Raw genomic sequence first — 26,379 nt, 5'->3', positions numbered from 1 at the left:
GTCTGATCTGTGGAACTTGTTGCCGCAGAGATTGGTTGAAACTGCCATTTGGGTATATTTATGACAGAAATTAATATGTTCATGATTGCTAAGTAGCTTCAGGGTTACAGGAGGAAGGCAGGAATATGGTGTTGGAATAAAACTCAGCTATGGTTGAGTGATGGGGCAGACCAGATGGACTGAATCACCTAATTCTGTTCCTGTGTCTTATGTCTCACCATGACTGAATGATGGCTCCTTCTTATCCCATATCGTTTTGTGACGTGTGAGGGACAATAAAAGATTGTTCACTGAGATCATTGTATTTGCCTTCAATGTTTAAATTTCAGTGAGTTTTGTTCTTAGTAACATTAAGCAGAAATGTTTGGTTCTCCTTTTTATTGTTAATGTGCTTCTTTATCTTTCATGTTAAAGTGAGACATTAATTGGAAGAAAAACCCACAACTGGAATCAAACCACAACTGAAGACGAGGGAACAACAACAAGTGAACCAGCCTGAGGATTGAGAACATCAGCTGGAGAGAATCCTTCTGACTCTGAGAAACTAGTGATTCAGTCAGGAGAAAGTTTGGTGAGTTACATTTACTCAAAGATTGGTCCTTTAGACATTACATACCTGTACAAAGGAAGGTAGGAAATAGTTGGAGTGAGACTGAATGTGCCCAGAAGAACCAGCTATGTATGCCTCTGCCAGACCCAGTTGTAATCACTCCAGGTCTGGTAATGTGTTTCCAGCAACCCAGCCCTTTAAAACCACTCCCATTCTGTGGAAGTGGAATCCGGATAAAGTCACTCAAAGACCGTATAAGTACAAACTCTTTATTCCAAGCACCCGGAGCTTACTCAGTCAGTCACTCAAACGGGAACAGTCTATGACTGTCCTGCCCAATCCACTAGCTGACTAACAATTCCCCTTACACCACAGGTATATCCATCCAGATATCCCCCACACAAGACAGGCTGGAGCCCAAAGTTATTTACTATTACAGCGCCGAATGACAAAATAGTCATAATGGCTTACACCCACAGAACAGACTGAAGCTGTCCTATCTCTATGCATGAGTGCACAAGGAGATAAGCATCCTGAAACCCTAGCTAGCTACCCTCAAGAAGAAATATGGCTCAGCATAGCTTAGCACATCTGTTGATCATCTGCAGTTTCTTTCAGAAAAACAGACTGCTATTGTTTAGTAGAGTACAGCATTGATATCAGTGGGTAAAAACAGCCTACAACAGTAATTATTACAATGATATGTACAACTATTAGGGCATAATGCAATATCATGCCCCACATATTACCGAACAGGCCTTCGAAGACCACAATTTCGACCCTTTGGTGAACCCGTGTAAATCCTGCCCTACTTTCTTGATGCTGTCAATCTCCTTGGCAGTGTGCTCGGAGAGGGATGTAATGTTAGTAGACTCATCAGGGATATAGGTGCAGCATTCTGTGTCAATAATAGCACAGGTTCCCCCTTTCTCAGCTAGGATAAAATTTGAAGCCATACGATTCTGTAGGACTGTTTGCCGGATTGCAATCATTTCAGTGGATATTTCTGTTACTTGGGCCTGTGTTTCTGTCAGGGCCCCTGCAGTATTGTGGCCAGCTCCTCAAGTGCTGCAGCCAAATTGATTACCTCTCGTGAATTCCTGGCTACTCCATAGGAGAGAAAAGTGATCATCCAAAATCGCTCAGTCTCAGCTTCTCTGCTGCTGGGCACCTGCAAATATGGCCAGGATGCATGATTCCCAGTATCGGAATTTCCATTTGGTGGGGGCCTGAGATACCATCCCTCAAAACACTGACAGCCACAGTCATCTCTGACTGGACCACTGAGAGTTCCTCACTCTGGTTGAGCGGGATTACTGACATTGGAATCATAGTTTTACCATGCTGGGGAATTTCACCACAAACCCAGCAGGTCCCTAGTTCTACCTGTTTGGCATAGGTGTGACAGAAAGGTGTTAACATGGGTGCCCCCAGATGCTGGGGTGAGCCCTCTCAAAGTCATAAACACGAACACCACTGTTACATACCCGTAACGGTTCAAATGAAGCAGCAGCAATAAATGACATCTGGAGTCTGGTTTTGATGTTCAAACCACTATCTTTATTAGTATCTACTTATAATATAACAACTTAAGCAAGATAATCTAAAGTTAACAGTGTTATGAGTATAGATATGTGTAAATGTAACTCCCAAACCATTGAGCTCAGGGAATACCAAGCTTAAAGCTTTTAGATGGTAAAGTATGAAAGTTCAGTTCATCCACAGAATAAATGATGAGAGATATTTGTAATCCAAGGTGAATGTCAAGAGAAGGCAATTACGTCGAATTCCACGGTGGTAAAACAGGCTAACAGTTGCCGTAGATCTTATCCATTGTCGTTCCAAATCCACATTTGAATTATCACCAAACGTAGCTTATCACAGGGGTACCATCTTCAAAGGGAACTACCAACCAGGCAAGGGTGAACACACGGGTGGATACCACATGGCGGAGCAGACTCGATGGGCTGAATGGCCTACTTCTGCTCCTTTGTTTTGTGATCTTGTCTTGTGACAAGGTTTTCCTAATCCAGATCCAAAACACAAGGTATTACCGACAGTGATTTCCACAGAATATCCCTTCTCACAAGTGGTTCCCACATAACACACCCGAAACCAGCTAAGGGTTAACAAAAGTGGTAGCCACAGGATGCTCCAACAAAATCCACATATGCAATGTAAACACGCTGTATAGTCAAATAGTTTGCTCTCTCTCTCTCAAACAGGAGCCGAGAAAGCCGACGGCTGACGTCACTCAGGCACTCTCTCCTAAAATGACAGTCCATGGCAAGAAACCGAGAGGTTAATCACACCACTATCAACCAACGCATTTTCCTTTAGTCTGAAAGAGTCCTACTACTCAGTTCCTGCAGTAACACGTTTGTAGTCTGTTCGATGTATCCACCGAGATTGCGCCTTCAGTTTCAGAGCCGTGGTTGTGGTCAATAACACCTGATATGGTCCTCTCCACCGAGGTCAGAGTTTCCCTCAATCCCAGTTCTTAATCAGAACAAAATTCCCAGGTTCTATGGTGGGATAGTCACTCCTCTCTGCGGGGTAGTTCTCTTCCTTGTAAGCCTGTCGTACCTGTGAATGTAATGCTTAGAAAATTTTGGTTAGTTGGCATATATAATTCCCCATCTTTTCCCCGAGGGTATGCGTATCCAATTTTGCTGGTAGACTTTCTGGGAGCAATGGTACACAAGGTCTTGGTCCCCAGGGTGTCCTCATGGGCTGTCCACAAATGATTTCAGCTGGTGACAACCCTGTTCCCCCCTGTGGGGTAACCCTCATGTGCAATAAGACTAACGGTAGGACCTTCACCAAGTGAGTCCAGTCTCTGCTGTTAGTTTGGCCAATTTACTCTTCAGAGTGCCATTGGCTGTTTCCACTATGCCAGCGGCCCGTGGGTGTTGTACACAGTAGAATTGTTGCTTGTTAGCTAGTTCGTTACATACTCCTTTGTTTACTTTTGCCACAAAGTGTAGGCCATTGTCAGAGCTCAGCATCTCTGGCAGGCCGTACCTGGGAGATATTTCCTGTAATAATATCTTCACAACAGTCATAACAGTATTATTAGTAGTTGGAATAGCTTCAATCCATCTACTAAACACATCTATAATAACTAAGCAGTATCGATAGCAATGTACTCTAGGCAATTCAATATAATCAACTTGTAGACATAAAATAGGTCCACCTGTCAAGGGAGTCATACCCGGTGTGCAGGGTACAGGTTACCAACCATTCCCTCCTTTTCTAGGTGTGTTCAATTATGTATATAATCGACCGATATTGGTAAAAACTGTGCAGGAACACAAACCTGTCCCACTGGGTTGATCCAAAAACCTAGATCGGGGTCTTTCTGGCACCCCACCTGGGACCACAGTTTGCGCTCCTCCTCAGAGGCGTCCCCGTGAAAAGTACCTACCTCCCGCATGTCTGGCAAACCCATCCTGCTTAAGTCACGGAGGGTTGCTTGACGGGAATCCAAGGAAACTACAACTACCGAGGATTCTGCTGCAATTTTTGCTGTCTTATCTGCTAAAGCATTGCCTTTAGTGACCAGGTCGGACATGCGGGTGTAGGCCGCACATTTAATAATAGCCAAAACTTGAGGTAGCTGTAGAGCGGCATTACTAATGGGGTGGCCAGAGGAAGTCAGGAATTCCCATTTTTCCAGAGAGCCCTGTAGTCATGTGCAACTTCAAATGCATAACGGGAGTCTGTGTTAACGTTCACACTTTAGTCTGTTGCTCGGATACAGGCACGAGTCCGAGCAAACAACTGAGCCTTCTGGGCGGAGACAGCTGCTTCAAAAGAGGCCTGCTCAACTATTTCACTGTCTGTCACTATCGCATAGCCAGAATATCATTTTCCTGTTGGATCCACAAAACAACTTCCATCCTCATAAAACGTTGCCTCGGGCTTGAGGGGGTATTGCGGAATGGATGGGAAAGTCTGTCCTTCCTTCACGGTGATCCGGACAGGGGAGCAGTTGGTGCTGTCAACTTAATGGCCTGAAATTGCCCAGAGATGAGTCTTGAGTTCAGTCAATATTAAAAGAGTGTCTTCAGATGTCCCATCTTCACCTCCGACTCCTTCCAGTATCGGAGTTGGCCAGTGGCCAAGTCTTGCTAGTCTCGCTCGGTGCTGGAGGCTTGTTTCGTCAAGGTGTTGGCAAGGAACCCTAAGTTCTTTGGCTTGAACCCAGGGCAAACCCTAATGGTGGTATGGGGAACCACCAGACCTGTCTGTGGCCAAAAGGAAATCCGGAACTTCGGCAAGTAATGCACTGCCCTCTCTTGCTTTAACCTCTCCAATCACCGTGACTGGGAACGTCTGTCCCTCGAGGGGTGCATAATATTGGCTTTCCTCAGTTGAGCACCCCGTAGGGTCATAGCACAGAGTCACATGAGAGTTGGCCGCTGGCAGAAGGGGTTCAAATGCAGTGGAGTTCAGATTAAGTTCCCACCACTGGGGGGGCGGAAACTGGGGAAGCAGTCGATTGTTCGCTAGTACCAGGGTGATACCCTTGTCCATGCATAGAATCTCAACTTCCAACGGACAGAGCAAGTCTCTCCCTGCTAGATTACACCCCTGACTGGTGGTGACTGTAAATGAAACCACACACTGGGTCTCCCTGGAATTCCACCTTCAGTGGCTGAGTATGTGAATACGTACGTTCCGTGCCTTCAGACCCAGACAGAGTGATTGTAGAATCTGATAGCTGGAATCTCTTTTCTGATACTACTTCCTGATTGAGAGTGGTTATGGTTGCCCCCATATCAATCATAAACGGAATTGGAATTCCAGCAACTTGCAATATTACATTGGGCTTTTCCCGAGGGGTGGGACTCATGTTAGGAAGCTTCCTTGCTTGTCAATTTCTGAACACGTTGTTGTCCCCACCTGTCCCTTGGTAGGTTTTTGTTCCCATTTCTGATCCCCAGATATAGCTTGCTCGCGTCCTTCTTCCGCTAACATATTCACTTTTAATATTAGTATATTAGTTCCCTTCGGGGTTGATCAGGATTTGAAAGCCGGGTCCCAATAATATGTCAAAGCTCGTCGCATTCGATTTCGGTCATTATCAGTCTAATCCATGTTATTTGTTTTAATCGTGTTGGCTAACTTAGTTGGTAAGCATTGGAGCAGTAAGGCATTAAACTGGGGGAACGGATTCCCATCATTGAAGGCTTGGTCTCCTGTGAAAGTGCCGTAGCAGGCCACAAATCGCGCTCAATAGTCTTGTCCCGATTCCCCAGGCTTAGGTTTGCATTAAAGTATTTTAGTGATGTTTGAAGGTTGTTGGAGAGCCCTCTCCAAGGCTTGAATGATCCATTCTGTCTGATCATTCTCATTAGGGTTTCCCGCCTGTAAATCCTGATAGGTTTGGTATCTCAATTCTGCCTTCCATTTCCACCCCTCATCAGCTGAGAGAATCATGCAGCAGAGACAGAATAAATCTTGTGGGGTCGCATTGTACATTTCTGTAGTACTGCAGACATACTGAGCAAACTGTGCTGGATTTTCTTTTCTATCTGGGGCCTGATTCATGATCATTATCATTTCTTGGGGCTTCCAGGGTGCAGAGAGAGGAATCACTGAGGGCTCTCCCCCCTCCTGCTCGTGGTTTGGGCAGCACTCAGGTGGGCAGTTCATCACAGTCACTGTCCTCAAATAGGGTCGGTATGCCAGACACGGTTTCAGGATCCCTTGTTTCCCTATCAGTTCGAACTTTAGACTGATGTTTCTACCCTTCTCTCCTACCTAGTGCGGCATTGGTTTGCTTACATTGTTTTTCCTGCTCTCGTTTTCGGCCCCTTTCACCTATTCACGCTCTGCTTTTAGCGTCCTCCAACCTTTGGCGTTCCTACTCCAGTACATACCTCTATCCCTTTGTCACATGCATCATTCCCCCAACATGCTAATAATATACTGCTCCACTTTACATCTGCCTTTTCTTTCCATTCCCTTTTTAACAATTTCCACTTCTTTCCACCGTTCTTTTTCCATATCGAATTTACTGCTTGTTCTCATGAGGTAGTATCCCAGGTTCCCCCCTCCCCCCCAGTGGCCACATTTTGTCCCCAATTTCTTATTCACCACTGCACTCAACATTCGCAAATCCTTCTCCTTGTCTGGAAAACTCTCACACATACTGTGTAGGGCTGCTCCTGGCCCACTCGTGTCAATCGACTGCAGTGGATCCATGTTCTCTTAGTAATTTACCCAGCACAAAGCCTCCTGCTCAATTAACAATCAGATAAATTTACCCAACACACATCAAAGTTGCTGGTGAACACAGCAGGCCAGGCAGCATCTCTAGGAAGAGGTACAGTCGACGTTTCGGGCCGAGACCCTTCGTCAGGGTCTCTATATAAAATTCACTGTACACATGTTGTCACTGGGTATAAAAATGCACAGTACAAGATTTATGTGCACACTGGTCATTACAAATTAGAGAGGACATTGGTGGGACGGTGGGGAGACCTCCAGTATCCCTGATGCCCTCACCTACAAGATATGCATCCAGCTGCAGCTTGTAACCCTGCACGTTAAGGAGTTGGAACTTGAAATGGATGAATTCCTGATCATCCAGGAGTTGGAGGGGTTGATAAATATGACATGAAGAGAGGTGAGTTACACCCAAGGTGCAGGACACATGATACTGGGTGAGAGTCAGGAAGGAGAATGAGTTTAAATAGCCATTGCAGAGTACTCTTGTTGCTAACCTGCACAACAACAGTTGGACCACTTTAGAAGCTGTTGGGGGGGATTACCTGCCAGAGGAAAGTCAAGGTGGTGATAGGGGATTCGTTAGTTAGGGGAACAGAACAAGAGGGGACTAATATCCCAGTGGTAAGGCTTGCTTGTGCTCGTGTGGGGGGAGGGGGTGATGTGGTTAAAGTAAGTTGTAGGAAGAATGGGAGCCAGAATGACAGAACAGATAGTAGGGTGAATTGAATTGAATTGAATTGAATTGACTTTATCACATACATCCTTCATATACAGGAGGAGTAGAAATCTTTATGTTACGTCTCCATCTAAATATAGTAATTTATAATAAATAGTTTGTACATAGGACAGTCCATGTAACATAAAAATGCAATTGTATCAGCATGACTTAATCAGTCTGATGGCCGGGTGGAAGATGATATCCTGGATCCTGTTTGTCCTTTGCTGTGGTACCGTTTCCTGGATGATAGCAGCAGGAACAGTTTTTGGTTGTGGTGAATTGGGTCTCTCAATATCCTTTCGGCCCTTTTTACACACCTATTTCTGTAAATGTCCTGAATAGTGGGAAGTTCACATCTACAAATGTGCTGGGATGTCTGCACCACTCTCTGCAGGTTCCGGCGATTCAGGGAAGTACAGTTCCCATACCAGGCAGTGATGCAGCCGGTCAGGATGCTCTCAATTGTGTCCCTGTAGAAAGTTCTTAGGATTTGGGGTCCCATCCCAAACTTCTTCAACCATCTGATGTGAAAGTGGTGCTGTTGTGCTCTTTTCAAAACACAGCCGGTATGTACAGACCATGTGAGATCCTTGGTGATATTTATGCCGAGGAACTTAAACCTGTTCACCCTCTCAACCCCAGATCGATTGATGTCAATAGGGGTTAGCCTGTCTCCATTCCTCCTGTCATCCACAATCAGCTCCTTTGTTTTTGTGACAATGAGAGAGAGTTTGTTTTCTTGACACCAGTCAGATGTTGTTCAGACCTCACATAGAGTCAGCAATCAAATGATTGAGTGTGGTGCGATGAATGTGCTGAGCTGTGTATATCACAATGCAGGAAGCATCGTAGGAAAGCCAGATGAGCTCAGGCAGGGAATTATGATGTTGTAGCCATTATTGGGACTTGGTTGCACTCAACAGTCTGAGGGATTTAGAGGAACAAAGTTGTAGAGAGATCGCAGACCATGCCAAGAAACAAAAGTTGATTCAGTAAGTGATCTTAACTTTCCATATATTGACTGGGACTCCCATACTGTAAAAGGGGGAAGAGTTTGTCAAATGTGCTCTTGATCAGTACGTAGAATTCCTGACATTGAAGTGTGCAATAAGCTGTTAGGAAATGACCCAGGACTGGTGACAGAAATTAGTGATCTTTTTTCTTTTTTAATCTTTTTATTAATTTTCAAGTTCATAAACATAATAACAATAGTGATACAAAGATTGGAATTACCTTATTGTTATTAAACATATACAAAAAATACTACAAATAGTCCAAGTGTAATAGACTTCCAAACTCTCGATATAGTTAATCATGAAGAAAAAAGAAATGAGAAGAAAATGATATTGCAAAAAAACCCAAAAAACAAAAAAAAAGAAATAGAACTAATTGCTAAACCCTAAAAAAAGCAAACAGAACAAAACAAGGTTGAACCAATATATTAGATCGAATACATTCATTAATGTCGTCAACTACGCTCCTCTATTCACATATTCTAAGTTAATAAAAAGGATTCAGTAAAGGTCAAACTACATCATATGAAAATGTTGAATAAATGGCTTCCAAGTCTCTTCAAATTTAACCGAAGGATCAAACATAGAAACATAGAAAATAGGTGCAGGAGTAGGCCATTCGGCCCTTCGAGCCTGCACCGCCATTTATTATGATCATGGCTGATCATCCAACTCAGAACACCGCCCCAGCCTTCCCTCCATACCCCCTGACCCCCGTAGCCACAAGGGCCATATCTAACTCCCTCTTAAATATAGCCAATGAACTGGCCTCAACTGTTTCCTGTGGCAGAGAATTCCACAGATTCACCACTCTCTGTGTGAAGAAGTTTTTCCTAATCTCGGTCCTAAAAGGCTTCCCCTCTATCCTCAAACTGTGACCCCTCGTTCTGGACTTCCCCAACATCGGGAACAATCTTCCTGCATCTAGCCTGTCCAATCCCTTTAGGATCTTATACATTTCAATCAGATCCCCCCTCAATCTTCTAAATTCCAACGAGTACAAGCCCAGTTCATCCAGTCTTTCTTCATATGAAAGTCCTGCCATCTCAGGAATCAATCTGGTGAACCTTCTCTGTACTCCCTCTATGGCAAGAATGTCTTTCCTCAGATTAGGGGACCAAAACTGCACACAATACTCCAGGTGTGGTCTCACCAAGGCCTTGTACAACTGCAGTAGTACCTCCCTGCTCCTGTACTCAAATCCTCTCGCTATAAATGCCAGCATACCATTCGCCTTTTTCACCGCCTGCTGTACCTGCATGCCCACTTTCAATGACTGGTGTATAATGACACCCAGGTCTCGTTGCACCTCCCCTTTTCCTAATCGGCCACCATTCAGATAATAATCTGTTTTCCTATTTTTGCCACCAAAGTGGATAACTTCACATTTATCCACATTAAATTGCATCTGCCATGAATTTGCCCACTCACCTAACCTATCCAAGTCACCCTGCATCCTCTTAGCATCCTCCTCACAGCTAACACTGCCACCCAGCTTCGTGTCATCCGCAAACTTGGAGATGCTGCATTTAATTCCCTCATCCAAGTCATTAATATATATTGTAAACAACTGGGGTCCCAGCACTGAGCCTTGCGGTACCCCACTAGTCACCGCCTGCCATTCTGAAAAGGTCCCGTTTATTCCCACTCTTTGCTTCCTGTCTGCTAACCAACTCTCCACCCACACCAATACCTTACCCCCAATACCGTGTGCTATAAGTTTGCACACTAATCTCCTGTGTGGGACCTTGTCAAAAGCCTTCTGAAAATCCAAATATACCACATCCGCTGGTTCTCCCCTATCCACTCTACTAGTTACATCCTCAAAAAATTCTATGAGATTCGTCAGACATGATTTTCCTTTCACAAATCCATGCTGACTTTGTCCGATCATTTCACCGCTTTCCAAATGTGCTGTTATCACATCCTTGATAACTGACTCCAGCAATTTTTCCACCACCGACGTTAGGCTAACCGGTCTATAATTCCCCGGTTTCCCTCTCCCTCCTTTTTTAAAAAGTGGAGTTACATTAGCCACCCTCCAATCCTCAGGAACTAGTCCAGAATCTAACGAGTTTTGAAAAATTATCACTAATGCATCCACTATTTTTCTTGGGCTACTTCCTTAAGCACCCTGGGATGCAGACCATCTGGCCCTGGGGATTTATCTGCCTTCAATCCCTTCAATTTACCTAACACCACTTCCCTACTAACATGTATTTCGCTCAGTTCCTCCATCTCACTGGACCCTCTGTCCCCTACTATTTCTGGAAGATTATTTATGTCCTCCTTAGTGAAGACAGAACCAAAGTAATTATTCAATTGGTCTGCCATGTCCTTGCTCCCCATAATCAATTCACCTGTTTCTGTCTGCAGGGGACCTACATTTGTCTTTACCAGTCTTTTCCTTTTTACATATCTATAAAAGCTTTTACAGTCCGTTTTTATGTTCCCTGCCAGTCTTCTCTCATAATCTTTTTTCCCCTTCCTAATTAAGCCCTTTGTCCTCCTCTGCTGAACTCTGAATTTCTCCCAGTCCTCCATGCAACCTTTAAATGCTTGCCATTGCATATCCACCGTCAATCCTTTAAGTGTCATTTGCCAATCTATCTTAGCTAATTCACGTCTCATACCTTCAAAGTTACCCCTCTTTAAGTTCAGAACCTTTGTTTTTGAATTAACTATGTCACTCTCCATCTTAATGAAGAATTCCACCATATTATGGTCACTCTTACCCAAGGGGCCTCTCACGACAAGATTGCTAATTAACCCTTCCTCATTGCTCAAAACCCAGTCCAGAATAGCCTGCTCTCTAGTTGGTTCCTCGACATGTTGGTTCAAAAAACCATCCCGCATACATTCCAAGAAATCCTCTTCCTCAGCACCTTTACCAATTTGGTTCACCCAATCTACATGTAAATTGAAGTCACCCATTATAACTGCTGTTCCTTTATTGCACACATTTCTAATTTCCTGTTGAATACCATCTCCGACCTCACTACTACTGTTAGGTGGCCTGTACACAACTCCCACCAGCGTCTTCTGCTCCTTAGTGTTACGCAGCTCTACCCATATCGATTCCACATCTTCCCGGCTTACGTCCTTCCTTTCTATTGTGTTAATCTCTTCTTGAACCAGCAACGCCACCCCACCTTCCCTTCCTTCATGTCTATCCCTCCTGAATATCGAATATCCCTGAACGTTGAGCTCCCATCCCTGGTCACCCTGGAGCCATGTCTCTGTGATCCCAACTATATCACAATCATTAATAACAATCTGCACTTTCAATTCATCCACCTTATTACGAATGCTCCTTGCATTGACACACAAAGCCTTCAGGCGCTCTTTTACAACTCTCTTAGCCCTTATACAATTATGCTGAAAAGTGGCCCTTTTTAATGCTTGCCCTGGATTTGTCGGCCTGCCACTTTTACTTTTCTCCATAGTACTTTTTGTTTCTACCCTCACTTTACACCCCTCTCCCTCTCTGCACTGGTTCCCATCCCCCTGTAGTGAACTAACCTCCTCATGCCTAGCCTCTTTAATTTGATTCCCACCCCCCAACCATTCTAGTTTAAAGTCATCTCAGTAGCTAATCTCCCTGCCAGGATATTGGTCCCCCTAGGATTCAAGTGCAACCCGTCCTTTTTGTACAGGTCACGCCTGCGCCAAAAGAGGTCCCAATGATCCAAAAACTTGAATCCCTGCCCCCTGCTCCAATCCCTCAGCCACGCATTTATCCTCCACCTCATCGCATTCCTACTCTCACTGTCGCGTGGCACAGGCAGTAATCCCGAGATTACTACCTTTGCGGTCCTTTTTCTCAACTCCCTTCCTGGCTCCCTATATTCTCCTTTCAGGACCTCATCCCTTTTCCTACCTATGTCATTGGTACCTATATGTACCACGACCTCTGGCTCCTCACCCTCCCACTTCAGGATATCTTGGACACGATCAGAAATATCCCAGACCCTGGCACCAGGGAGGCAAACTACCATCCGGGTCTCTGGACTGCGTCCACAGAATCGCCTATCTGACCCCCTTACTATCGAGTCCCCTATCACAACTGCCCTCCTCTTCCTTGCCCTACCCTTCTGAGCTACAGGGCCGGACTCTGTGCCGGAGGCACGGCCACTGTCACTTCTCCCGGGTAAGCTGTCCCCCCCAACAGTTCTCAAACAGGAGTACCTGTTGTTAAGGGGCACAGCCACCGGGGTACTCCATATTACCTGACCTTTCCCCTTCCCCCTCCTAACCGTGACCCACTTGTCTGCCTCCTGTGGCCCTGGCGTGACCACCTGCCTGCAACTCCTCTCTATCACCTCCTCACTCTCCCTGACCAGACGAAGGTCATCGAGCTGCAGCTCCAGTTCCGTAACGCGGTCCCTTAGGAGCTGCATCTCGATACACTTGGCGCAGATGTAGACGTCCGGGAGGCTTGTAGACTCCAGGGCCTCCCACATCCGACACCGAGAACAGCAAACTGCCCTCACACTCATACTGCCCCTCTCCTCAAATAACAACAGAAAATGAATGCCAAACCTCCCTCGCCTCGCCTGTTTCCGCCTAAGCCCGTTGAGCCGAAGCCCTTAAGTCTTCACTCTGCTCCTGGCTCACTCCGCCGCCCGCAAACTCCGCTGCCCGCTCTATGAGGCTCTGTTCCTTTTAAATCTGCCGCGCTGCACAGCCCGACGTCACACGCCTGCGCAGTCCTGCCTCTCAGAATGCTGTTGGAGAAAAAAAAATAACGAAAATTTCAAAAATGTCTTTCTCGGCACTCCCACTCAGACTCTCAGACTCCTTCTTCAAATCAAACCCGAAGCAGGATGTCTGCCCTTTTAAATCTGCCGCGCTGCACTGCCCGACGTCACACGCCTGCGCAGTCCCGCCTCTCAGAATGCCGTTGGAGAAAAAAAAATAACGAAAATTTCAAAAATGTCTTTCTCGGCACTCCCACTCAGACTCTCAGACTCCTTCTTCGAATCGTGACACTTCTGATTTTTTCTAAATTTAAACATGATATAGTTTGGGAAAACCATTAAAATGTAGTAGGGGGAGGTTGGTTTCTTTCCAATTTAATAAAATGGATCTTCTGACCATTAATGTAACAAGTGGGATTATCCGACAAGCTGAAGAGGATAAAGATCTATGTTCCGTCATTGGCAAACCAAAACTTGCCATAATTGGATGGAGTTGTAAATCAAAATGCAAAACTGTTAAAATAATATCAAAAATATCTTTCCAGAATTTTTCCAAGAGGGGCGAGATCAGAACATATAAGTCAAAGAAGCCACCTCAAAGTGACATCTGTCACAAATAGGATTTATATGGGAGTAAAAACAGGAATTAGTGACCATAATGCCATGAGATTCAAAGTAAATATGAGAAAAGAGAGGTCTGGACAATGGGTTGAGATTCTAAATATGAGAAAGGTCAATTTTGATGGTATCAGAAAGGATCTGACAAGTGTGGTTTGGGACAGGCCGTTTTCTGACAAAGAAGTACTTGGTAAGTGAGAGGCCTTCAGAAGTGAAGTTTCAAGGGTGTAGAGTTTGTATGTGCCTGTCAAAATAAAAGTGGAAAGGCAACTGGTCCAGGGAACTGTGGTTTTCAAGAGAAATTGAGGCCCTGGATATTTTGTTCCTCTAAATGCCTCACACTGTTGGGTGCTACCAAGACTCATTAATGACTCCAATATCATAATTCCACCCCAGAGCTCATCTGACTTTTTTTTTTAGTCGTCTTCTGTTGGTTTCTAAAAGCTTCTCAATAGTTTTTGCTCATTATTTGCCCTCTCTTTGGCTTCTTATGTTGGCTTTGGCTTCTCATTTCAGCCATGGTTGTGTCCTCCTGCCTTTCTAATTCTTCCACTTCTTTGGGATGTATCGATCACTCAGCTCCCGAATTGCTCCCAGAAACTCCAGCCATTGCTGCTCCATTGTCACTCCTACCTTTTCCCTTCCAAACAAGTTTGGCCAGCTTCTCTGTCACAGAAACATGGAGTAGTTCAGTACAGAAACAGGCTATTTGGCCTATCTATTCAATGCTGAAAAAACATTTAAGCTGTCTAATGCAACTACCTGCACCAGGACGATTGCCCTCCATACCCCTACCATCCAGGCTCCCATCCGAACTTCTGTTAAATGGTGAAACTGAGCACATATTCACCACTTGTGTTGGCATCTCATTCCACACTCTCACGACCATTTCAGTAAAGAGATTTTCCACATGTTCCCATTAAATTTTCACCTTCCCCACGTACCCATGACGTCTGGTTGTCATCCCACCCAACTTTGGTGGAAAAAGCTGCTTGCATTTACCCTATCTATACCCTCATAATTTTGAATACTTCCAACAAATCCTCAAAGCGATGTATAATTTCCTTGTTTATGTTTAGAGCCTTTTTCAGGTATACAAGATGATGAGGGGCATTGATCGTGTGGACAGCCATAGGTTTTTTTTCCAAAGGCTGAAATGGCTAACACGAGGGGGCACAGTTTTAAGGTGCTGGAAATAAATACCAAGGGGATGTCAGGCTAAGTTTTTTACACAGAGTGTGCTGGGTGCGTGGAATGCACTGCCAGCTATTTGTGTGAGAGTGTTTCAGTTACTGTGGGGCCAGGAGCCCATGCAGCTCAGTGGGAACAGGGAATAATACCAATGGAGAGAGTCAAACTGAGCCAGGTCACAGATTGGAGATGGCAGAAATGCCCCATTCTTATACAGACAGGAAGAGCATCAGAGAATTTGATGGTCATTCCAGATACCAGCACTGTGCCCAGTTAGAAAATAATTTCTCTCTCCAACTTGGGTTGAACTTCACTGTAACAGTGTGATGTCAGATCACACCTCGGCAACTAAAGTGATCTCATCTGAAACGTTGTCGTACATCCATTGATGGATTTTGTAAATCTTTTTACAGGTTAAAAATGACAAGGAATTTGTCTACGGGAATCTCGAACACAACACACCAGTTTTGCTGTCTCTGTCCAAATAATTAAGAAGTGGAGCAAGGGATTCACTCGAACATCCTTCCTGCTCAGACTGTGGGGAGGGATTCACTCGATCATCTGACCGACTGACACGCCCGTCATCTTACACGGGGAGAGGCCATTCCCCTGCTCAGACAGTGGGAATGGATTCAGTCGGTCATTTCAACTGAAGGTACATCAGCAAGTTCACACTGGGCAAGGCCATTCACCAGTTCTGTGGGTGAGAAGGGATTCAGTTGGTTTTCCCACCTGTGGACACACCAGTCAGTTCACACTGGGCAGAGGCTGGTCATCAGCTGAACTTCTGGGAAAGGATTCACATGATCATCTGACTTAATGGCTCACCAGCGAATTCACACCGGGGAGCGGCCGTTCACCTGCTCAGACTGCGGGAAGGGATTCACTCAGTCATCCGAACTACTGGTACACAAGTCAGTTCACACTGAGGAGAAGCCATTCAACTGCTCAGACTGTGGGAAGGGATTCACTTGCTCATCTAAACTAAAGGTACATCAGCGAATTCACACTGGTGAGAGGCCATTCATCTGCTCAGAATGCGGGACAGGATTCACTCAGTCATCGACCCTAATGGCACACCAGCAAGTTCACACTAGGGAGCGGCCGTTCACCTGCTCGGACTGTGGGAAGGGATTCACTTGGTCATCTCAACTGAAGGTACATCAGCGAGTTCACACTGGAGAGAGGCCGTTCACCTGCTCAGACTGTGGGAAGGGATTCATTAAGTCATTCCACCTACTGGTACACAAGTCAATTCACACTGGGGAGAAGCCATTCACCTGCTCAGTGTGTGGGAGGGGGTTCACTCAGTCATCTAAACTGAAGGTACATCAGAGAGTTCACACTGGGGAGAGGCCCTTTACCTGCTCAGACTGCGGGAAGGGATTCACTCGGTCATCCCATCTCTTGAGACACCAGTCAGTTCACACTGGGGAGCGGCCGTTCACCTGCCCAGACTGTGGGAAGGGATTCACTGCGTCATCTCAACTGAAGGTACATCAGAGAGTTCACACTGGAGAGAGGCCATTCACCTGCTCAGTCTGTGGGAAGGGGTTCACTTGCTCATCCCAACTGAAGGTACATCAGCGAGTTCACACTGGGGAGAGACCGTTCACCTGCTCAGACTGTGGGAAAGGGTTCACTTCATCATCTGATCTTAAGGTACATCAACGTGTTCACACTGGGGAGAGGCCATTCACCTGCTCAGTCTGTCGGAAGGGATTCACTTCATCATCTCAACTGAAGGTACATCAGCGAGTTCACTCCGGTGAGAGGCCGTTCACCTGCTCAGACTGTGGGCAGGGATTCACTCAGTCATCTGACCTACTGGTACACAAGTCAGTTCACACTGGAGAGAGACCGTTCACCTGCTCAGACTGTGGGAAGGGATTCACTCGGTCATCTGACCTGCTGGTACACAAGTCAGTTCACACTGGGGAGAGCCCGTTCACCTGCTCAGACTGTGGGAAGGGATTTACTCGGTCATCTAAACTGAAGGAACATCAGCGGGTTCACACTGGGGAGAGGCCGTTCACCTGCTCAGTGTGTGGGAAGGGGTTCACTTGGCTATCCACCCTAATGACACACCAGCGAGTTCACACCAGGGAGCGGCCGTTCACCTGCTTGGACTGTGGGAAGGGATTCACTGTGTCATCTAATCTGAAGGTACATCAGCGAATTCACACTGGGGAGAGGTCGTTCACCTGCTCAGTCTGTGGGAAGGGATTCACTTGGTCATCTCAACTACAGAGACACCAGTCAGTTCACACTGGAGAGAGGCCAATCACTTGCTGAGACATTGGGAAGAGATTCTCTCAGCCAAATCAACCAAATGTGCATCACTGTGTTCACACTGGGGAGAGGATGTTCACCTGCTGTGAATGTGGGAAGGGATTCACTCAGTCATCTATCCTTATGTAAGTCTTGCTTTGGCTAGCAGCTTAATATAGGGGCTGATAGCCCCCCAGCACAGCCAAACTTAAGAAATTTCGCTTGGGTGGATGCTGCATGATGTGTCCACTGTTACAAATCAGTACTCCGAAATAACAAACGGTGCATAATATGTGATTAAATGATTGAAATTTTTAACTCTTACTTTGACTGAGGCTGAGGAACTGGTGTAGGGGGCAGGGTTTCAGATTTCAGGATCATTGGGATCTCTTCTGGGGCAGGTGGGACCTGTACAAGAGAGACGGGTTACACCTGAACTACAAGGGGACCGGTGTCCTTGCGGGGAGGTTTTTAGCGCTGTTGGGGAGGGTTTAAACTAGATTTGTAAGGCAATGGGAACCAAAGTTCATGCAGAGTCACAAATAGAAGAGTTGTGTGTGGTGGTAATAATCTTCTGAGGTGTGTCTTTCAATCGAGGAGTATTGTGGGGAAGGCAGACGAGCTGAGGGCATGGATTGACGCATGGAATTACGACATTATAGCCATTAGTGAAACTTGGCTGCAGGAGGGTCAGGACTGGCAGCTTAATGTTCCAGGGTTCCAATGTTTCAGACGTGATAGAGGCAGAGGAATGAAGGGTGGCAGGTTGGCATTGCTAGTCAGGGAAAATGTTACAGCAGAACTCAGGCAGAACAGATTAGGGGGCTTGTCTACCGAGGCCATGGAGCTGAGAAACAGGAAAGGTATGACCACATTAATGGGGTTATATTATAAACCACCCAATAGTCAGCGAGAATTAGAGGAGCATATCTGCAGAGAGATAGCAGACAACTGCAGGAAACATAAAGTAGTGATAGTAGGGGATTTTAATTTTCTACATATTGATTGGGTCTCCCATGCTGTTTAAGGTCTAGATGGTTAGAGTTTGTAAAATGTGTTCAGGAAAGTTTCCTGAATCAATATATAGAGGTACCAACTAGAGAGGATGCAATATTAGATCTCCTATTAGGAAACGAGTTAGGACAGGTGACGGACGTGTGTATAGGGGAACACTTTGGTTCCAGTGATCATAACACCATTAGTTTCAACTTGATCATGGATAAAAATAGATCTGGTCCTCGGGTTGAGGTTCTAAACTGGAATAAGGCCAAATTTGAAGAAATGAGAAAGGATCTAAAAAGTGTGGATTGGGACAGGTTGTTCCTGTATTGGTAAGTGGGAGGCCTTCAAAGGTGAAATTTTGAGAGTGCAGAGTTTGTATGTTCCTGTCAAGATTAAAGGTAAAGTGCATAAGAATAAGGAACCTTGGTTCTCAAGGGATATTGGAACTCTGATAAAGATGAAGATGGAGATGTATGACATGTATAGGAAACAGGGAGCGAATAAGATGCTTGAGAAGTATTAAAAGTGCAAAAAAAATACTTAAGAAAGAAATCAGGAGGGCTAAAAGAAGACATGAGGTTGCTTTGGCAGTCAAGGTGAAGGATAATCCAAAGAGCTTTTACAGGTATATTAAGAGCAAAAGGATTTTAAGGGATAAAATTGGTCCTCTTGAAGATCAGAGTGGTTGGCTATGTATGGAACCAAAAAAAATGGGGGAGATCTTAAATGGTTTTTTTGTGTCTGTATTTAAGAAGGAAACTGGCATGGAGTCTATGGAAATAAGGCAAACAAGTAATGAGGTCATGGAAACTATACAGATTGAAGAGGTGGAGCTGCTTGCTATCTTGAGGCAAATTGGAGTCAATAAATCCCCAGGACCTGGCAGGGTATTCCCTCGGAACTTGAAGGAGACTAGTGTTGAAATTACAGGGGATCTGGCAGATATATTTAAAATTTCGATATCTATGGGTGAGGTGCCAGAGGATTGGAGGATAGCTCACGTTGTTCTGTTGTTTAAAAAGGATCTAAAAGTAATCTGGGAAATTATTGGCTGGTAAGTTTGATGTCGGTAGTAGGTAAATTATTTGAAGTAGTACTAAGAGACTGGATCTACAAGTATTTGGATAGTTAGGGACTTATTAGGGAGAGTCAACATGGCTTTGTGCATGGTAGGTCATGTTTGACCAATCTATTAGAGTTTTTTGAGGAGGTTACCAGGAAAGTGGATGGAGGGAAGGCAGTGGATGTTGTCTGCTTGGACTTCAGTAAGGCCTTTGACGAGGTCCCGCATGGGAGGTTAGTTAGGAAGATCCAGTTCCTAGCTATACATGGAGAGGTAGTAAATTGGATTAGACATTGGGTCAATGGAAGAAGCCAGAGAGTGGTAGTAGAGAATTGCTTCTCCGAGTGGAGGCTTGTGACGAGTGGTGTGCCACAGGGATCAGTGCTGGGTCCATTGTTATTTGTCATCTATATCAATGATCTGGATGAAAATGTGGTAAAAGGAAATTGGATCAAATTTGCTGATGATACAAAGATTGGAGGTGTAGTGGACAGTGAGGAAGGTTTTCAAAGCTTTCAGAGGGATTTGGACCAGCTGGGAAAATGGGCTGAAAAATGGCAGATGGAGTTTAATACAGACCAGTGTGAGGTATTGCACGTTGGAAGGACAAACCAAGGTAGAACATACAAGGTAAATGGTAGGGTACTAAGGAGTGCAGTAGAACAGAGGGATCTGGGAATACAGATACAAAATTCCCTAAAACTGACGTCACAGGTAGATAGGGTCATAAAGCAGCTTTTGGTACGTCGGCCTTTATAAATCAAAGTATTGAGTATAAGAGTTGGAATGTTATGGTGGGGTTGCATAACGCATTGGTGAGGCCGAATCTGGAGTATTGTGTTCAGTTTTGGTCACCAAATTATTAGTATCAAGGCTATTAATAAGGTTGAAAGAGTGCAGAGAAGGTTTACAAGGATGTTGCCAGGACTTGAGAAACTCAGTTACAGAGAAAGGTTGAATAGGTTAGGACATTATTCCCTGGAGCGTAGAAGAAAGAGTGGAGATTTAATAGAGGTATATAAAATTATGATGGGTATAGATACAGTGAATACAAGCAGGCTTTTTCCACTGAGGCTAGGGGAGAAAAAAAAACAGAGGACGTGGGTTAAGGATGAAGGGGGAAAAGTTTAAAGGGAATACGGGAGGGGGAAGTTCTTCACACAGAGAGTGATGGGAGTTTGGAATGAGCTGCCGGATGAAGTGATAAATGCGGGCTCACTTTTAACATTTAAGAAAAACTTGGACAGGTACATGGGTGAGAGGTGGTCCAGGTGCGGGTTAATGGGATTAGGCAGAAAAATGTTTCGGCACAGCCAAGAAGGGCCAAATGGCTTGTTTCTGTGTTGTAATGTTCTATGGTTCTACGATACCGGAGAGGGCGAAGCCTCCAGTCGTTCGACAGAGCTCGGTACTGATGATTTTCCACTGCAACCGGCCCCCGATTTACACGAACCCGACATCAGCCGCTTTCTCGCCGGAGAACCACGGCGACACCTGGGGTCGGCACTGCGCCTGCATCCAGCAGGAAGCTCGGAGGTCTCCGCAGCACCACTGGTAGCTGGAGGTCTGCACATCGCCGCCGGTTGTCAGAGGTCTCCGCAGAGTCTGCGGTGGCCGAAGTGACGACTAAGAAGTAAATCACAAACCCGAGGAAGTCTGCAGATGCTGGAAATCCAAAACAATTCTCAAAATGCTGAAGGTACCCAGCAGGTCAGGTAGCATCTATCAAAAGGAGTCGACGTTTCTGGTTGAGATCCTTCTTCAGGACTGAGAAAGAAGAGGGGAAATATCTGAATAAAAACAGGGCGGCTGAGGAAAAGGCTCGCTCGAAGATGATAGTTGAAGCCAGGTCGGTGGGACACCTCAAGAGCAGGAGGGAAAAGAAATCTAGTAGCAGAGGAGATTAGAGAATAGGAGAAAGGGATGGAGGAGAAGACCCAGGGAGAAGTGAAAAGCAGGTGAGAGGTATGAAAGGTCTGAGGAAGTAAATTGTGAATTGCTGCCTCAGCTGGAAAGACTGTTTGGTCAAGAGAGAGAGTTCAGCCTTGCCGCCCTTTCACTGTGACCCCCGAACTCCACATCAAATCCGTCTAAACGAATCTGGGTGAACTTTAATGACCAATAAATATAATTCCTCTCTTTGATCACTGTCTGAGTGATTCCCTGACCCTGAGAGGAAGGGGTGTCTATGGTCCACATTGTCGGGGTGTTGAGTTTACCAGGAGACAGAGACTGCAGGGACGGGAGGTTTTCTGGTCACTAATACACTGTGTGTGGACCCCGCTGGCAATTCTGCTGTTGTGACCCGAATCGAGACAAACACCACGCTGCCCACTCCACCAACAACACGGCACAGCCGGACACATAACAGGGGACTTTACATCTCACAACACTGGATTCAGTGATGAAACCCGTGATTAATGTTGTTGTCCCACTGAAATCATAAGAAACGTCCATTCAGTTGTTTTTAAATACGAGCGATCCCCCACAGGTGACGTCACACAGGCGCAGCCACGCGCCTAACGTCACACACCGGGATCTGCCCTCACATGCGCGGTGTCTTACGTCACCCACGCACTGGCGAGCTCGAGCTTTATCGGTTTAACGACTAGTCTGCTAATCACGTGACCAGCCTCTTCCTCCCCCCCCCTCGCCCTTCCACCGCTGTCAACAGAGGATTCAAAAGCTGCCTAAATCCCACTGGTGCACAACGATGTCAATCACGGGTTATAACCAATAGCGGAGGCGAACCAGCCGAGAGGGCGTTACCCTCGCTGACCCGTCTGCCGCACAAGCTCGAAATCACCTTCAAAGCGGAGCAAATCCCAAAGTATATGTCCGCTTTCTGATTTATTTCCATTTCCCTCCGAGGGAAGTTGGGGCGTTTGTGAAGCGTCTCCTGCGGCCGGAGTCTGATGTATCGCTGAGAGGTAGGAGGAGACCGCTCGGCCCGTCGGTTTGATGCCGGTTCCCCGGGGAGGGAGAGGATGAAGACGGTGAGAGAGGGGGCGGACAGGATGTTTGTCCCGGTGGGGACAGGAGGGGCTCATCTGTGGAAATGTCTGAGCCCACGGTGGTGGCGATTCACCACATTGGGGGGCAAACACCGGCAGACTGTTGTCCTGCAAGCGGGGCCGATGGTCCGGGCAAAGTGGGGGTGGGAGCGGTGTTGGGGGGGGCGGGGTGAGGAGAGGACTTTTCCATGACAGCGGGCTCAGCCTCGAAACTGCGGAGAGACCTTTTAGAGTAGTTAGGGAGGATTTTACTCAGTCAGAGAGCAGTGAATCTGTGGAGCTCTTGAAAAATCTCCTTAAGCCCACCAACCGTCCCCCCCCCCCCCACCACCATCTCCAGTTTAAACTCCATGCGGAATACTTCGAAGGATCAAGAACCAGGAACCAGGAATTCTCTGACACAGACGGCGGTGGGGCCAAGTCTGTGGGTACATTTAAGGTAGAAGCTAGTAGTTTGCTGATCAGTCAGGGCATTACAGGAGATGCCGAGGAGACAGGTGCATGGGGTTGAGTGAGAACCAGGATCAGACATGATAGAATGGCAGAGCAGACTCGATGGGGCTGAATGGCCTAATTCTGCTCCTATGTCTTATAGTCTTATAATGCTAGTGTCTTACACAGTGAAAATTGACACAAAATACTTATTACACTCAGCCGCTATTTCTTAACTATTACTGACTCAGCAGCATCATCTTCCAGCAGTACAATATCAACTCATCAACTCCTGCCTCCCTTGAACTCTTTATATATCTGAACTTTGATATCATTGGCTCACTTACCTTAATTTTTCATCTTGTCTCTCCTGTGTTTTTCTAAAGTTGTCTCCTGTTGGTTATGTAAAAGTTTTCCAATTCTCCAACTTCCCACCATTTTCTTGTTATATTATGTCAGCCCACTTTTGCTTTTATCAAGAAAAGGAGAAAATCTGTGGATGCTGGGAATCCAAGCAACACATACTCAAAATGCTGGAGCAATCTAGGAGACCAGGCAGCATATGTTGGAAATAGCAAACAGTCGACGTTTCAGGCCGAGACCCTTCATCAGGAGTGGGGGAAGAAAAATATGAGACGTCAGATGAAGAAGTGTGGGGGTGAGAGGGGTGGAAGAAGTGGTAGGTGATAGGTGAAATTGGGAGGGGGGAGTAGTGACGGAAAAGACTTCTGAGGATATAATTTCCTTAACGATTCTCAAAAGATCATTGCTAATGGCTCCTCATCTCTTCAGTCACCTCTTTCAGATATCTGGGGTGTACACCATCTGTTCCAGGTGACCTATTAACCTTCAGTTTCCCAAGAACCTTCTCCCGAGTAACGTAACTTTACATATTCTGACCACTGACAGCTGGGACTTTCATATTCCTGCCAGTGTCTCCGACAGATAAGAGTGATGTACAATACTTATTCAGTTCACCTGCCATCACCTTGCACCCCCACCCCATTAATACCTCTCCAGCATCATTTTCCAGTGGTTTGATATCCACTTCCACCTCTCTTTTACACTATATATACCTGAAGAAAAATTTGGTATCCTCTTTAATATTACTGGCTAGCTCACCTATGTATTCCATCTTCCCCTTCTTAATTATTTTAGTTGCATTCTGTTGGTTTTTAAAAGCTTCCCAATCCTCTAACTTCCTAGTCATTTTTGTTCTGTGCCCTCTCTTTCGTTTTTATGTTGTCTTTGGTTTCTCTTATCAGCCATTGCTGCTCTGTTTTCATCCCTGCCCATGTTCTTTTCAAATCAATTTTGACCAGATTTTCTCTCATGCCTCCCTAGTCCTTTTTTGTTTCGACATCTGACTTTAGCTTCTCCTTCTCCAATGTCAGGGTGAATTTGTTCATATTATGATCACTTGCCCCTGAGGGTTCTTTGAACTTAAGTGACCCAATTAATTCCACTTCATTACAACACACAATCCAGAATAGCTGATCGCCAAGTGGACTCAACCACCAGCTACTCTAAAGAGCATCTTGTAGACATTCTAGGAATTCCTCGTCTTGACACCAACACCGTCCTAATTTTCCTAATCACCTGCATGACAATCCCCCATGACTATTGTAACATTGCCCTTTTGTCACGCACTTTCTATCTCCCATTGTAACTTGTGGACCACATACTCACTACTGTTTGGGGGTCTCTATACAATTCCAATCAGGGATTTTTTTTTACATTTGCTGTTCGTTAATTCTACCCACAGGTTCTAGACCTTCCAACCCTATGCCAGCTCTTTCTAATGATTTTATTTACTATTTTACCAACAGATCCACACAACCCCACCACCAGCTTGTTCTTTCAAAAAACATATGTATCCGGGAAACAAGAGGACCTGCAGATGCTAGAAATCTATAGAACTACACACAAAGTGCTGGAGGAGCTCAGCATGTCAGGCAGCATCTATGGATGGGAATCAACATTTCAGGCCAAGACCCTTCATCGGGACTCTTGATACCCACATACCTGGAATACAAGCAAAGAAAATAGAAAGTAGTGTGAAATAGGGAAAACCTTTGACAAAATTTAGTTCAAGGCTTAAAAAAACCTGCCAAACAGAGCTCAATGGTTAACAAATACAACAAAGGCAATAAACACTTTCATCAATACCAACATTGACTTTTTAAAAAAATATCTTGCTGCCACTTCAATCCGTAAAATTTACAAAGATAAGTAAGAACTTTAGAAAAGACTATTTACACTCAAACCCACTTAGATTAACAGTACCTTGGACAGAAGGAGGAAGAGAATTAACACACATGAAAAAGAAATCACACAACAGTCAGATTAAACTTCTAAGTATACACTTTCATCAAAAATCAACAGGATTCAGCACTCCATGTGTGTGTATGCCATCGTGATAAGGAATACAGGCCAGAAAACTTCAATGAGAGGCCAACTCAGAGAAATGAATCATCACTATGGAAGAAAACATTAACCAGTGGAATGAGTATGACCCTCCATGGGAGACATCCCAATGATCTGAGCAGATGAGATGGTGACAAGGAAGCTTCGAGAACCTGACTGAGAGTTGGAGACCTCTTCCCAGAAACAGAGGGGTTCCTTGCAGAAATACAGGACAAGCTGGTTAACAAACAGAAAAAAAAATTGAAAATACAAACAAACAAGGCAGAAAGTACAGAAAATGCCAAGAGAAACCAGACACAATCCAACACATTCCAGGATCCTGCAGCAGTTCAACTCAATCTGATCATTTACAAAGGTACAGTCAAGTGGTAAATATCATTCACCAAAATCTTGCTCTAAAATACAAACTCATGAATGCCCTCCATCACTTCATAAAGGCACCATAAATTCAAGCCTGATCCCGTTTCAGGATCAAAATCTGACAAATTCTGTGATAATCAATACATTATTTCAGATAGGACAATCCATAATAACCATCTGGATATAATATTACAGGATAAACAAGCAGGAACACCTCCCTCAATAGATAAAACCATTTCCAACACACACATCCTCGACCAGTGGAGCACCTCACCACAGGTATTGTTTGTGTCATCGGTCAGAGAAACAAAAGATTTTCTCTGTCAATCAGCTTCCAAATGTTGTTACTCTGCCATTCGTTGCCATGCCCCGCTGCTGATTCCCTTCTCCTCATCATACGTTCTTACCCCAACCATCGTCCAGAGCCCCAAACTCTGCCCTGTGCAGACCTGCCTCTGGTTTCTGACCCTGTTTCATTGAACATCCAACTGATGGTTTCCCATTCTGCTTTCAGTCTTTAGAGGACAGTGGTGTTTTCTAACAACCTTTGAGAAGCAGGGAAAATGACCCATAATGTGGAAATGTGCAGTGAATAAGGAGGTTAACTACCAATGTCATTCTTCCTTAGCCCAGAGATTAGAGGGGCGAAGAACATCTCAGTCAGAACTGCAGTCAGCTCGACTTCTTCAGACTGCAGAGAATTCAAGGGAAACCTCTTCACCCACAGAGTGGTGACTGTTTGGAACCCATCACCACAGGGAGAGCAAGAGAGGAACAACA

At 45.3% G+C, this 26,379-nt stretch overlaps 1 protein-coding gene across 1 annotated transcript; it reads left to right on the top strand.

The window, feature by feature from the left end:
* The first annotated feature begins 272 nt into the window (after window positions 1-272).
* LOC140192547 (uncharacterized) lies at window positions 273-26,040 on the top strand. The gene is made up of 3 exons (XM_072250110.1): window positions 273-571; window positions 15,444-17,447; window positions 24,642-26,040. Exon 2 carries the CDS (start codon window positions 15,850-15,852, stop codon window positions 17,323-17,325), a length of 1,476 nt encoding a protein of 491 aa, XP_072106211.1. The 5' UTR covers window positions 273-571; window positions 15,444-15,849; the 3' UTR covers window positions 17,326-17,447; window positions 24,642-26,040.
* Window positions 26,041-26,379: the final 339 nt, after the last annotated feature.

Source organism: Mobula birostris, unplaced genomic scaffold (genome assembly GCF_030028105.1).
Source record: "Mobula birostris isolate sMobBir1 unplaced genomic scaffold, sMobBir1.hap1 scaffold_1633, whole genome shotgun sequence".
In the NCBI taxonomy this organism is placed as follows: domain Eukaryota; kingdom Metazoa; phylum Chordata; class Chondrichthyes; order Myliobatiformes; family Myliobatidae; genus Mobula; species Mobula birostris.
The sequence above is the reverse complement of the archived record's forward strand: the minus strand, read 5'-3'. Positions and strand labels throughout refer to the sequence as shown.

Coding starts and splice junctions, on each gene's coding strand:
- LOC140192547 (XM_072250110.1), top strand. CDS start 15,850: ATGGCTCACCAGCGAATTCACACCGGGGAGCGGCCGTTCACCTGCTCA.